This window comes from Orbicella faveolata, unplaced genomic scaffold (genome assembly GCF_042242905.1).
Source record: "Orbicella faveolata isolate gen_17 unplaced genomic scaffold, um_ofav_v1 contig_3, whole genome shotgun sequence".
Classification (NCBI taxonomy): Eukaryota; Metazoa; Cnidaria; class Anthozoa; order Scleractinia; family Merulinidae; genus Orbicella; species Orbicella faveolata.
The window spans coordinates 12,907,034-12,922,055 of record NW_028301558.1 but is presented as its reverse complement, the minus strand read 5'-3'; the positions used below and the strand labels follow the sequence as shown (position 1 = coordinate 12,922,055).

The 15,022-nt window shown below is 39.5% G+C and overlaps 1 protein-coding gene across 2 annotated transcripts; it reads left to right on the top strand.

The window, feature by feature from the left end:
• The first annotated feature begins 23 nt into the window (after positions 1–23).
• On the top strand, positions 24–13,802 carry LOC110060187 (uncharacterized). 2 transcript variants are annotated; one of them, XM_020766943.2, is made up of 12 exons: positions 24–178; positions 1,169–1,292; positions 2,476–2,573; positions 2,940–3,803; positions 4,328–4,376; positions 4,502–4,617; positions 5,509–5,803; positions 8,900–9,156; positions 11,098–11,205; positions 11,954–12,044; positions 12,242–12,372; positions 12,856–13,802. In XM_020766943.2, the coding sequence occupies exons 1-12, from the start codon at positions 44–46 to the stop codon at positions 13,084–13,086; spliced, it is 2,499 nt and encodes an 832-aa protein (XP_020622602.2). In that variant the 5' UTR covers positions 24–43; the 3' UTR covers positions 13,087–13,802. The 2 variants fall into 2 exon arrangements, with proteins under 2 accessions (XP_020622602.2, XP_020622601.2); XM_020766942.2 differs by having other exon boundaries at positions 2,937–3,803.
• The last annotated feature ends 1,220 nt before the right edge of the window (positions 13,803–15,022 follow it).

Here is a 15,022-nt window from a genome sequence, read left to right as displayed (position 1 = left end):
TACGGCAGTTCCCGGATGAAGCTTCACGCGGGTAAAATCCAACATGGCGGAACGCGAGATCACAATTGGAGGAAGGAGGCTTTCTCAGTTAAAAGTCGATGAACTGAAAGTTGAGCTGGAAAAACGAGGTCTTAAGAAAAGTGGTAACAAAGGAATTCTCATAGAACGGCTGCAAGAGGTAACGTACGCTTTTGTACGCTTTATATCGAGGAAAACCGTTGATTGTTTTCAGACTCTTCGCGCGAGTTTGTTTGGGTTTAGTGTCGGCTGTTGTTGTTTTCCGATTGAAAATGTTGATTTTAAAAGACGAGAGTGCATTCTACCTGACTTACGTCCAAGATTGAAAGTTTTCCACGTCAACATAACGATTTTTCTCTCTTTATGAGCTTATGATATATGGAGAGGAAAATTAAGCTTGCAGTATGAGGCACTGCGATCGAGATACACAGGTATAAACTAATTGTTACACTCGTGTTTCTCGATCGCAGTGTCTTTCTCACCAGATAGTGCCTTCAAACAGTTTGCTTGAGGTTTCTGTTATGTTCTAACATTAAGCAACTGCAAAGCACGAGGAGGGCCGGAATGTGTCACCTTCAATTAATGATTGTGTCAGAGTAATGGGTTTTCCTTTTCAGACTTCGTTTCACACTGCTACTGTTGTGGAACAACATTTATACTAAAGGCACGTGGAATTTAGGGTTAAAGACTTGAATTATAGCTTGCCCTTCGCACAAGTAGCTCTCAAATTTTGCTTGCCCTGGGAAAGTCTTAGTTTATATGTATATTTTTTTTTAACTTAGTTGCCCAATCGGCAAGTGAGAATAAAAAGTTACTTGCCCGGCAGGAAAACTTACTTGTCCCGGACGACCAGATGGCACTATTTTCAAGCCCAGTGGATTGGAATTAGTGACTGATTTGTAGTAATGAATATGCTTTCCCTTCTTCCATGTATTCTTTTGAGAATTTTCCATTGACTTGGATGTGTTTTCTGGAAAATTGTATGGAAATCTCAAAGAGTAACTGCCTTCTTCCCAGTAAATTTGGAGTCCCAAATTTACTTAGCTCAGTTACCAGCTGCTATTCACAGTTATGAACTGAATTCCTGATATTGTTCTTACTAATTTGTAATTTAGGCTGTTCATTTAACTGCATGTATTTTAATTTTCAGGCTATTGACAAGGAGCTGGAGCTGAAAGAGGGTTTTGAGAACTATACTGCTCCACAGCAAAGGCCAGCTCCAGTTGCCAAACCTTGGTCTCATCCTATGATACAACAACAACAGCAGCAGCCTGGTATGTTATGTATGCAATGAAAATCAAACAACTAAAAGCTTATTAGAACTAGCGTTTAATTAATATTTTCAATAGGAAGGCGACTGGCTTTCATATTGTAGGCAGACAAAATTTTTTTTTTGAACTGAACTTTTTTTTACAAAAAATGTTCCTCTAGATAGTCAAATCAGAAGGTCAAAACCATCCTCTCAGGTGGTCAGTTTGCCTGGTGCGTGGCCATTAAGGAAATCCCTGTTAGGATTGTTTTTCTTTCTTTTTTTTTTTTTTTTGCATCAAAAAATAAAGAGCACACAGTATCTCAAATTAGAGTGCTGGGCATCAGGCCTTGACAGGTCTGAGATTGTTTGGGAAACTGGTACACGTAAGCAAGAATAAAATCATTGTTTTCTTTATGCAATATTGGCTATCTAAACAATCCTGAACTGCAACCTTATCCAATTTTAGCAGTTATTACTAGTTATTTTTTTTTTTAACTAGTTATTTCTAAATTGGATAGATCCTGTTACATACATACATGTATACTTGTACAAAGCTTAAAATTTTATTGGTGGTGATAGTCTAAGGGTTGCAAGGGCACAACCAAGTACCAGGTAGGCATGTTAGCGTATGTACTGTGCAGTCCGGAGTTCAAACATAAAATAGGGACTGACTTACTGGTATTTTTTAAAATGTGGACATGACAGGGTGCAGAGAAAGTCATGTCTGATAGCCTGAGGCTAGTAGAGTTTACAGTCAGGCTGGTGGATTTTGTCCTTCACTTGCCTGGTGGGCAAGTAAATGTTCTTGGGAAAGTTTTTGAGGAAATTCAAATTTCAGTTCTAAGCACTGTAATTTTGTGGGGACATGTGAGAATGACTTTCAGACTAGTGCATCACAGTTACAGCATGCCCAAACCTAAAATGTGGTTTTCTTTGCACCATGCACGAGATGGGGGTTAAATTGCTATAACGTCCATATACACTACCTGTGAATGCATGTGTATACATAAATTATCTCTATCAATCCTAATTAATTTATCAGAACGACTCAAGATGTTCCAGTGTCCAAGAGAACTTATACGTAGATGTACGTGTAACTTTGTATTTAATATGGTAACTAACAAACCAAATTATGGTGAAAGTGCGTTTTATAAGTTAAGCACACATGTATAATTTGATTAGCCATATATTCACACATTTGTCAGGTGGTTTTCCTGTGCAGCCAATGGGAATGCAGCAAGGAATGTTAAACCAGCCTCATGTTATGATGAACCAACAGCAACTTATGATGAACCAACAGCAGGTATGAAGTTGTTGATGTCTGTCTTTTATATTGGATAAACTTCTGAACTCTTGGTACCACTTGATTTGGTGGTGAACAGCACAACTTAAAATGCAAGTGGCAGACAGACTTGACTCTGTTACGAAAGAATATTTAAAGAATTAAGAATCAAATATGATTAGTGACCTTCATTCCTGACAAAAGCATTCATTGAAGCCCAAAACAGAGCATATATAATTTGGAGATCCAAATTGAACAGGTAAAATCTCCCTTCTGATATTATGCTGAAGCATACTGAAAAGGTGCAATTGCTGGTAGAAGAATAAATATATTATGTGAAGAAATTTTTCTGTAAGTACCAGTATATTCTGTTTGTTTTCACAGCAGATTACCTCACCAATGCAAGTGAATGAATTCAGAGAGCAGTGGCCACAAGCCCAAATTCCACAACCTCAGATACCCCAGGCCCAAATGCCACAACACCGTATGGCTCAACCCCAAATGCTATATCAACAACCTCAAGAAAACCAGCAAGTCATAAATCAAATTGCATCAATACCTGGGAGTCAACCTCTAACACATTCTTCTAATCATCAAGTTCTTCAACCCACAGTTGAACCAGAAGTTGAATCATCCAGCTCATCAGATAATGAGCAGGACTCCGCACAACAGTCTTCAAGTTCATCGAGCCAAGATTCAGACGAACAGGAACGTCCCACTCCCACCTCATTATTGAACTATAACTATCCTGCTGAATCTAGGCCTGAAACAAAGGTTCCCTTAGTAGGTATTGAAAAATGTGAATCCAGAACAGTCGAGGATGATGGTGTAGGTGCAAGGGAGGTCACACCAAAGGAGATGGAGGAAGGGGAGGGTTATGAGGAAGAAGAAGATGAGGGAGGTAAGGATAAAGAGGAGAAAGAAGAGGAGAAAATCAAGAAAAAGGTAGAGGAGGAAGGCGAAGAGAAATTAAATACCAGAGATACAGACAAAGAAGTAAGATCACCTTTTGAACAAGAAGAAGAAGGAGATAGAAGAGTAGAAATACAAGAGACATTGTCTGAAAAAAAGGAGAAGGAAGCTGAGGAGGAGGAGGAACCTGAAAAGCTCAGTCAATCTCCTGTAGAGGAAATGAGCTTAGCACCACATCCAGAGCAGCAGCCTTCACCAGCAGAGGAAAACACCTTTGAAGTTGAGCCAAGTGAAGAGGACAAGGCAGTTGTAGAGGAACCAAAAGTTCCATCACCACTGGTAAGATAGCCGTCGAGATGGTAGAAGTTTAGAACTTCTCTTTATACATGTACGTACATGTATGTACATGAATCACAGTTTGCAAAAGATTTGCAGTTACACTGTAGCATATGATTTCTGAAAAGAATACACATACTTGCTTGTAGCAGCCATACTGTCATGGGTTATGGACCAGAGCAATTCTCATAGACATAAGATAATCAAAGCTGGATGCTAAAAAAGAGACATTTTCACGTAATTATACTGAGAAGTACATGTACTGTACTAGTGCTTTCTTGGATAGTAGCAAACAAATTTGTAGTTTATGGTAGGATTGTCTATCTTAAACTGATGTACTTTGTAGAGTAAGACTGAAGAAGCCTGTTTTCGGTAGTGTATTGTAGGCACTAATGATGAATGTACCAATTGGTCCAGGTGATTCTTTTGTTCTTTGGCTTTTTACCATGTCTTGATATTATTCAGGCTTGACAAAAAATAATTGTAATTATAGTGCAGTCAACTGTTGCCTTGTTTCTTTATTTAAGAAATCAGCATCTCCAGTTGTAACCAAGAAAAGGAAGATATCCTTACCGAGTAAGTGTCAAGTACTGAAATTAGTCTTTGTACTGTACAGTTGCAAGTTTGAAAATTGTATTAAGTGTTCAGTGAATCTGTAATTTTAAAATGACACTGTATTCTCTGAACTGTTACATTTAAAGGAACATCACTACCAAGCACACCAACTGAAGGACAACCTGCCTCCAGGAAAAGAAGATGGGGCTCATCATCAAGCAAGAAGAAAACCTCGTTATCCATCAGCACAGATTCTTTAAAGGTAATGCACCCACAATTTTGCACCAATAATAAACCAGAAGGGGAGGGTCGGCCAGATAGAGGTGTAGATTTGACAGCTCACAGTATCTGAGCTTCACAGGGACTCCCCCCCCCCCCCTTTTAGTACTGTAGCTTGTTTAAATATATATTTTGAAGGAAGTTTTGTGACTGTTTGCCATTCACAGATGCCATGGAGTAGGGCATTTAATCAGTAAATCTCAGCTACAGTAGGTTTAAATGATTTGTCCACATAGAAAATCACTCAATTTATTTTTCACTTGTAGCTTTATTGTTCATTAAAATTTTGAGCAGATTCTACAACACATTTTGGGTACCTGCTTTTCAAATCCTGGCTAAAAGCCTGCGTGGTGTCACCAACCTTTAAGTTTTAACCAAACTTAAACAACCTTTGGAGCTATTTTCGAGATTTCGTCGTGGCACAGAAAATCGAGGATTTAGCGGAATTCAAAAATTTTTTCGCAGAACTATTTCAAATAATAAGTAGATTCGTTCTAGCGAAAAAAATTTTGGGGGTTAGGTGCACTTTAAGGCTAATCTTAAGACTTATCTTTTTAAGCGTGCATTTGATTTGTAGTTTTTTTACTTTTTATTTGTAGTCTAATTGTATTATATAGCGTATTTAATTCTTAGGATTTTAACTTTCAGGATTTTTGGTTTTTAAAGGATTAGGATTTTAATTTTAGGATTTTAAACTTAGGATTTCAATTTTAAAGTATTGTAAAGCGCCATGGACAATTAATGGAAAATGGCGCTATATAAATGTATATTTATTTATTTATTTATTTATTTATTTATTTATTTATTTATTTATTTATTTATTTATTTATTTAAGTGACAATTCACTTACAGTATGTGTTCTTGCCTTTTTTAGGATCTTATTCCTGGAGTACAAGTGCAGAGTACACCTGCTTTGGAAGCTGTCATGGATATCGGAAATGATGACAATGAGGAGGAAGAGGAGGAGCCAGAAGAGAAGAAGGCAGATCAGAAATTGGACCCGGAGAAAGAGGAAGCACCTACAGTAACAACACCTGAAGTTAAGGAAGAGGGTAAGAGGAGAAAAGACAGGATTGTTAAAGTGGAAGAGAAGAAAACTATCAAGCTTCAGCGAAAGCCTGTTGTTATGGAGTCTGAACAGGAAACGGCAAAAATGGAGGTTGAGGAAGGTACTGTGGCTGTTGGTGTCTGTAGTATAGTGTAGTTATGGAAATGCTGTCATTTATTTGATTGCTAAATTAATCTTGTTTCCTGTTCTGCTGTGTTGACTTGTCATGTTTATTAATTACATTGTGTAATGTGATGATTTTTTACACATGGTTTTACACATGTAAGAGAGCAACTTTCAAGTGGCCTTGTCATCACTATTTTTTGCACAGCAAAGGATTTAGTAAACATGTATTAGTAATATTGTTGTGTGAACAAATAATTTGTTTAAAAACTTGATTGCAACCTCCCAGATAAAATTATCAAGATTCACCATAGCTTCCCAAATGTACGGTGTTTTCTGGCGTAAATGAGTAGCCAGATTTTTAGTTTTGTACAAAAATTTATGCCCATGATTTGGTGGGTTATAACAATCATTTTGTTCACTAAAATTCATGTACATGTATGTTTTGATGAATGTCAAGATGTATCTTAAATGCAGCCATTACTTCTCAAAAATGTTTGTCTATAGATAAATGTACTTATTTATTTTCCATTGTTCGGCTAACATGGTGTGCAAGGTCATTTGATAGTTGTTACTGGTTTGTTTTCTCTGAGGAAACTTGTCTATCTAACCTTTCTGCACACAGCAGCAGTTACAAGTGTAAAGTGCCCTAAGTCAGCCTTGTGCTCGGTCCCTTTGTACATGATGAACCCTTTTCTGTGGCATACCATGCGGGAGGTTTTCTTTGGGGTCATACCAGCTGGGTGATCTGAATTGAAAAAATAATGGAAAGATGCAACCTCGACAACCGAGAGTGATCATACTCTGGTACATGAATGACAATGAATTATATGGTGTTGTTGCTGAACTGATGTGATTAGACATGTACCATAAGAGAGTTTGATTCAGCAAAGCAAACAACTTGCCATACTACAAACTGCAAAATGAGCAAGTTACAGCAACAGACAGAACTACTGGGAAAACATTGAGAATGCTCAGCGATCAGCTACAAGATGGTGGTGCCCGAGTATTGAGCTCAAGACTGATTTGCACATGCTTCGTGCAATGGATGTAACAATATCTCAATGTTAAAATGGAGTGTAAACTGTCATGACATTTGATCAACACTTCATGGACAAGAATGGTAGTAAAAAACAGTATTTATCAATGACTGCATAGTTCATATAACTGAAAACACCAACACAATGAGATACAAACTGCATGAAGAACTGCAAGGAACTGTTAATAATGACAAGCTATGTACTTTAACTTTGCACTCAAGAATATAACACAAGAGAGTTTTGGTAGCTGACACAGATTTCAACAGTCATGCAGAAATCAAGAAAATGAAAGAAAGTGACTGACTTATGAAACTTGTTTATTGATGTCTTCTGCTGAGCAGTGAAGAAAACAGACAATGTACAAAATGTCATCCTGAAAGAAAAGTTCCTCAACCTACAATGTACAAATATTTGACAAGAACCGAAGAGACAGAAGCATTTCCTTGCCAGTGAGGACTGCAAATCGTAGTGTTTCTGTGAGGATGAATTATTCACTAACTCTCACCAGTATGCAGCAGTGAAGTAGTTTTGTCAAACTTACTCGACGGTTCTCAAATATGCCAGAATGACTGTGCATCAACTAACACCTGCTGCTTGAGGGAAGGAAATTGGAGATATTCTACACTGAAACACAAAGGAAAGCTAAAAAACATCAGCTGCTTCTGTATAGAAGTTGTGGGAACATTGTTCAGTGTACTGCTGATTGCTAAGCAATCAATGAAAAAATAAGCCTGTCTTGTTGAGTACAACCCACTGAAGATGCATCCAATCAAGAAAGATGCTAAGTACACATACCATTTTGTTGGAGTTAATTTGTTGCTCCTCCACACAAGCACAAGAATTGAAACCCAACAAATGCATCCAAGGAAAAAAATGCATCTTGAACCTTGTCGATGATGTAAGAACCATACTTTGTGGGTTGTGGATTCGTTAAGTTCCACAGCCGCGTCTTAGTCAAAAGTGATACCATTTGACGGTGGGAGTGTGTGTATGTGATTCACTCAGTGGCTGAAGGTTAAGGCCGGACTTTGCTGTGCTGGTGATGACGTTGAAAGTTCATCTGTGGCTGTGGGTACCACAACCATTCCTGTGTTTCAGCCGCAAACCATTCTACAAGTCCTTGTAGAGGAGTATTTAATACAATAATTCCTATTGTAGAATTTAACAAGCAGTTTTCAGGATAGTTTCCTTATTGATGGCAGTTAACATCAAATTCAAGCAAAAAAAGAAGTAATTAAAGAAGCAAGGAGTGTTTCGTTTCATAAATTATTTTCACATCGATCAACGTTATTTTCCAGTTGTTTCAAAATTGATTTAAGAATTCTCCAGAGCTGCCATCAACAAGGAAATGCCATTGAAATACTATATTTTGTTCTCTCTCTTTACAAGTACACTAGCTGTAGACACTCTGTGCAAGTACCAAAGGTTTTCTACTAAATAAAATGCTGTTGACAAGTCCAAGCTCAGACTGGTAGCTAAGTACATTTTAAAGCATGCATTTTGTGCCCACTGTAGTGGGAATGGGAATGTTGCCATTCCTAAAACATCAGAGAAGCCTTCTTCAATCTCATGGCTGTGACATACATGTATCAAGCGAAAAATAATAGCACTATAACAGTAACTGAACAATGGACGTATCTTCCAGCCTCCAATTTACTTGTAGGGTTGTCCTACTTTGTGCGTGGAAGTACACTAAAATAAACCTGAGATCAATATGAGTGATTCTCGAAGCAAATATCACTGCAAAATTTCCTTCCTTTGGTAGGAAGGACATTTAACGAGCCTCAACAAGAAAACTACCTGTATGAGAAGGGAAATTGAACTGAAATTTCTGATGTCACAAACATTGCACTGTATTCTTCAGCATTTTAGTAGAACAGCTTTGGTAAATCTTACTTTTCTGGAGTGTAGAGTTTTTATCTTGTCTTTTTTCCAGTGCTGCTTGATGTAACTGCAGTTAAGTCAGTGTTTCTTTAAACTATTTATGAGATAGTCGAACGTGATACTTGCATGTTTAAGATTTCTAATAGATTCCTTTTTGCCCGTGTGCTTAGATCCTTTAGAGCAGAGATTAGAAGGTAACCCGCATCCAAGACGCACATCACTTCCAGTCCAAGAAGCGTCCTCCCCTGCACCAGCAGCAGAGCATTCACCATCACGTGCCAAAAATCCCCAGAGTGAGGTGCTTCATGTCAAGAACCTTGTACGTCCATTTACACTGAACCAGCTCAAAGATCTGCTCGGCAAACATGGAACCTTAGTAGAGGGTGGATTTTGGATTGACAAGATAAAGTCTCATTGTTATGTTGTGGTAAGAGTGATAGTCATTTAAAGGAGCTCAGTCACAGCATTTTGAGTTATTTTGGCCATGTACAAAATTACCTTGAAATCGAAGGAAACCTGAAAATAGTAGTTCAGTAAGACAGAAAAACACCAAAGAGATAATGATACACCATGAAGGAACAAGGACGATTAAGGGCCCATCAACCGATTCATGCGCGCGCTCGCGCGCGTTGCTAAGGAGGTGAAATTTCACTTCGGTCGCTTACGTCAGCCTGAGCACGGAAAATAAAAACAACCCAAAAACTTGCAAATTCGCATACATTTTAGATGTTTTTCTTTGTGTTTCGCAAAATGCAAAGTAAAAACAAGTACAAGCAAAGACAAAATAAGAGAAAGTCAGAAAAACAAGAGCAATTGAAAGAGAAAAACTAACTCCGTGTGGCTATGTTTGATCTTACCGAAGTGCGCTGGTAGTGTAAATTGCGCACGCGCTGATAGGGTAACTTCCAATAGATATCGGGCGCACTTCCGGTTTCTTTAAATGCTAAAGGAAACGCGGTTTTTTTATTAAATCCAGCTTTTTTCGACGAATTTCGATTAAAGCCAACGTTGGCAACATAGCTATGCATTCCTTTTTCGAAATCATGCTTTTTTTAGAAAATTACGAATTTTTCAATATTTTGAAATGCTCTCAAATTCTGACCATTTAGAAATGAAACAAAATCGATGCATGGCGTAATGATCATTTAAATTAAAATATTAAATCAATGAAAAAAATCCCGATAAAGTAATTTGCCTGGGAGCCTTTGCATTTTTTCTGTATTGGTCACACGACCATGGGCGTGGCCTGATGACGTCATCACTAGTGTTACTGATCATGAAAAAGTTGAAACACATGAAATAACTCTGAACTAACTAAAAATGATGAGGTTATATGAGACTAAATTTTTCTTAGCAACGGCTCGAAAAGATCGGTTAATGGGCCCTTAAGGATGGCGAAGATTGACACGGATTGCAAACGAAGTACTTTGAAAACTTAGGCTAAACCTTTCAAGATGCGCAAACCGTGACGCACGTAACTTCGGTTTCTGTAGCATGAAGCGGATAGTAGTATTGTTCCCCCACTCCCCACTCCCCCCTCCTCCTTCCCCTCTCCCCCCCTCCCCCCACCTCCCCCCCCCCCGATGAGATGGGATCCATGGCAAATTACTGACTCCCCAGTATTCCGGCTAGATTATAAGATTGGGTGTTCTTTTCACGGGAACTCTGCAGTGTTGCAGCGCTATGTTCTACTTCGGGTTGACGGTTTGCTCGAAGCAACTCCTAACTTTCGATGCAAATTCGCTCGAGCAAGTTTCGGTTTCCGTTCTTCCCGTGTAAATTGAAATTATACTACTGTGTCTCAAACGGAGAAAATAATTGCCCTGTGATCAGGGTTTATCAACAGATTGAGAGAAATATAGACATTTGTACGTAAGAATTCAAATCTGCTCCACAAGTTGGAGCTGTGTTCCCAGTTTGGCGATTTTAGTCATCTTGTCGCCACCCATTTCTTGAAATCTGTTGCTAAACTGTCCACCGTAGGGCAATTCGTTTCTCCCTGTTCAACACCTGAGAAAAGAGATGTTATTTCGTTGTATAAGAAAATGAAAACCTGAAATTGTCGAAACTACAACAGAGCTTGACAAACTGCCAATCAACATTGGAACATTGCACAGCAATTTTGCTAAAGTCCCCATCAAAACAAAACATCCGGCTTTGACTGTACGGGTACCAATCCGTTGGTGGATTGTTGAACTGGTTAGTTGTAGTTTTGTACAAAGTTCCAAAGACGAATGAAAGGAGAAAGAATTTGTGTAAAGATAAACTTCATGTTGTAGTCTTTCCGCTGAGTACATTTTGTCATGAAAGGACGTTCCGTGGACGCGGTTATAATCAGTTCTTTCTGCTCCTGTGTTTTTCTTAACAGTACAGCGATGTTGAAGAAGCTGCGGCCTGTAGACGCGCCCTACATGGTATCAAGTGGCCAGTAACAAGTCCAAAGATCCTTGATGTGGATTTTGCTGATCAGGACGAGGTTGGTTGGACTGTAGGGACCTTTTAGCGTGCGAGCAGGCTCTCGTGTTTTGGGCCTGGGACGCTAGTGGGGAAGCCCCGAGAGACACGCGAGACGAGCCGTTCGTTCCTAAATGCGCGTCGTTCGTAAACTCGCTCGCGCGCCGAAGCGAAAAGCCGGATGGCAGCGCTTGAGTGCGAAACTTAAACACTAGAGCCGGCTCACAGGCTATAGGGACATTCAGATTGGAGAACATATGAGGTCGACTGTGAACGCGACTTTTCAAACCAAACCCTGGTGCGTATACTTTCTACTTTCGCCTTTCACGCCAATCCCGCACCAGGGAGGGGTTAGGGTTCTGGAATTGAAACTGAATTGAAATTCGGAATTCGTATTCTTACTCCAACCTGAAGACTCATTTTTGAATGATGATCTTTGACCTTTTTGTGGATCATAGAAATTCTTTTTTGTACGGTAAGTCAGTTAAAATTGGAGGAAAAAAATCAGGATTTTAAATCATCTTGTATAAAAGCGTTCTCTTGTTACGAATTTTATTTTTTACTAAGTCGCAGAGCTTTCGGTTTCCACTCCAAAGCCAATTACGGCTGTAGTTTTTAAGACAAAGTGTTTTTGGCCAACTAGATGCAAATCCAAACCCTTATCTTGACCTGGCGTTGGCCTTGCTGTTCGTTTCGTTCTAGGGTTTGCCTGAAAATGTGCCTTGGTGATTGTTCTAGTTTTAGTCTCATAAATCACTGTTACATTACAGATGGCGCGGGATACAGATGGAGTCTTGGGTACAAAGAAGGAAAAAGAACGAGAGATCAAAGCCGAGAAAGTTCCAAAAAGAGAACAACCGGGTATGTTGTTTGTTTTGCACAATAATTTCTCTGACTCAATGGGCTCTTTCTCTACAGTAATATCATTGATTCGATCCAGCAAGCGCTTTGTAACAAGTACAATTCTGATAAGCGCCCCACTTGCAATAAACGCCTTCCTTCGGTTCCGATAAGCGTGTTCATTACGGAAGTCATCATCTGTTCTTTTAATGTTCCAGAGGAGAAGCCGATGGAAGTCGAAGAGGAGGAGGAAGACGATCAAAAGAACCCTGGAAACCTGCTGGATAATCTGTTCAGGAAAACCAAGACCACGCCCTGTTTATACTGGCTACCACTCACTGACGAGCAGGTGTGTAAAACCCCTAACGCCTACACTACCCCCTACCCTCACTACATGTTATCTCCCACCCCGTCCCTCCCTTCCCTTCTTCTCCACCTTTGTCACCAGTTGCTCGTGTTCGCCAAACCGAAGATTTTCCCAAACCAAAGTAAGAAGTGAGATAAACATAAATTGTGGCCTACTATGAAAGTTGAGTCTTGAGTGTTTGGCTACATTACAAAGGGGAACTGTACAGTCTACTACTTCGGTAGGATGAATTTTTTTTTTTTCAGTTAGTATTTCGTTGTGATAAATTGGTGAGCCCGCAATTTGTGGCTGAATTGTTGCTACGTAACTGGCGATAACCCTGATGACGGCATGCTAATGTCACATAGTTCGTAGAGCTCATGATCTTTTCTGATTGGATGATAACAGTCGGATATTGTTCGGCGACTTAGACGATAACTGGACTGAAACGTCAGTTAGTTCTTTTCCTTCCTATTTCCGTTACAGATTGCGACGAGGGAACGAGAAAGAGAGGAAAGACGGAAAGCGAGGCAGGAAGAAAGAGACAAAGAAGACGAAGAGCGAAAGGAAAGACAACAACAACGAGAGAAAGAGCGGGAAATGGAGCGCGAGAAAGAAAAACGAGAACGAGAAACAGAGAAACCGCGCTCACGATCACCAAGAAACAGACGGAGAGAGCGGAGCAGAAGTAGAAGTCGCGGACCCAGAAGACGATGAGTTGAACAGTGATGAATTAGAATGATTACATCGCTCCTCTGAAGTCTTTTTATTATTTTACATATTCTATTTGTGTAGTTTTATTTGTTAAAGTTATATTCTTACACCAACTCGCCGTTCCTTGGAGTTAGATTTTTTATTGATTCGCAAATCAACAAAATCTCACAAACGATCTGAAACGAGCTTGTTACGCGAGGTCATGCTTTTTCGACGATATTGCCGCATGCGAACTTTTCTTTATTAAAAATATGACACCAATAATCAATGGTCTGAAATCGTAGTATTAGACCTTAGGGGATAGAAAAAGACAGGAGTGAAACACTTTGCAAAACTCATTGGACCGATAATTGTTCTATCTTACATAACCTATGCTTCATTCTTTAAAGAATATTTATTCTTATTTTGAACTCTTTAGTAACATTGCGAAAATATCTTGTCCTGTTAGCCTCTGCTGCTGAAATTTGCCATGGTTGTGTTACATCCTAACAAGAACTTATGAGAAAAGTCATTTATTTCTCCTGCGTTTTAGTTCTTTTCGGACGTTTTCATGGGAGCAGTGCTGCCCAATACTTGTCAGCCGACGTCTTATCTTTGTAAAAAGGTTTTAAATATGTTTTCTAGTGACTTCTCGCGCAAGGTTATCTCTTGATAGAAGTGAGGTATTTCCTTAGAATTAATAGAACATATTGTGAATAAACCAGACGAAAATAATCTTACTTGTCTGTAAGTGTCGTGTATTAAATTATAATAATTAATTTAACCAGAAACTGTGTTAAGTCTGTCCAGTGTTGATCATAGAACAATTTGTGAAAGCGGAAAATTTCACCCGTCATCGAAGCGGAAGGAGACCTTCGCGCGTGCATTTCGCGTGGTCTGGGTGATGGAGTGTAGCCTGCATAGCAAGCATTCCCATACGAACGGAAAAGCGTTTTCCCAACCACCCCACTCTCCGTCGTTGTTCTCTTTTCTTTTTGTGCACTCAATTTCCGCGCGATTAGCGGCTGAGAAACTATTCGCTCGTATAATGAAGTGACGGATATTCTTGATAATCCTGAGCGTTTTTGTCAGCTGACGTCGCTACAGCCACGTGACTTAGTAATCCCCTTTGTTTGGTCAAGGACGTTCACGCTCAAATTGTTCCTAGGTGCAGATTTAAAAAAAAAAAAAAAAAACTTGACATGAAGTAAGGTAAAGATCAACGTTTACCAAAAACACCAAAAACATGGGGTTACCGTGCTCATTTTCGTTTTCAGAAGCTTTCGTTATTTCACGGCGAACTCGGCTTACAACCATCAGCAATGAAAGAAGCTACATTAGTGAAATTTCGATCAGGTAAACGTACCCAATTCAACAGAAGTGTATTAAGTAAACTTTGACAGCTGATGTCGTTCGTTCAGGTAGAACAGGCCCTGAAAAAGAATACAGACTGGCCTTGCACGTTCACAGTCGAAGAAAACTTCGGTCAAGCGAGAGCAGAAATGGCGAAGTTTTTGTCACTTTTCACGTACAATTTTTTTTCCCAGGTAGAATAGGGAAAATCAGTAAAGAAAGTGATCTACGAAAAGAAAAGAGGGCGTCACCGACCATTTAAGAGAGTAAACTGCAAGTGAAGTTGACGCAACTGGTACCAAGCCCTACTTACATTTATAATCCATCAAATATTCTCGCTCGCGCGCGGCGTGATCGGTCTAAACCAAGAGATCACTGAAGGTAAGATCTCTTGGTTTAAACGCGCCACGTGGCTGAAACAAGGGAATATCCGAGTGATATTCCACAATGGGCGCAAATGTTCACAACCTTGTGCTCAGGGTCCTCTCTCTGCTTCGAGAATGTAGAAAGGGGAGCCTAGAAACGAGGTTGCTCTGCCCCGGGTTGTCCCTCGGTGACGTCATGAACAGGTGACCTACGATGCCTTTGAACGAATGATAATTACTAC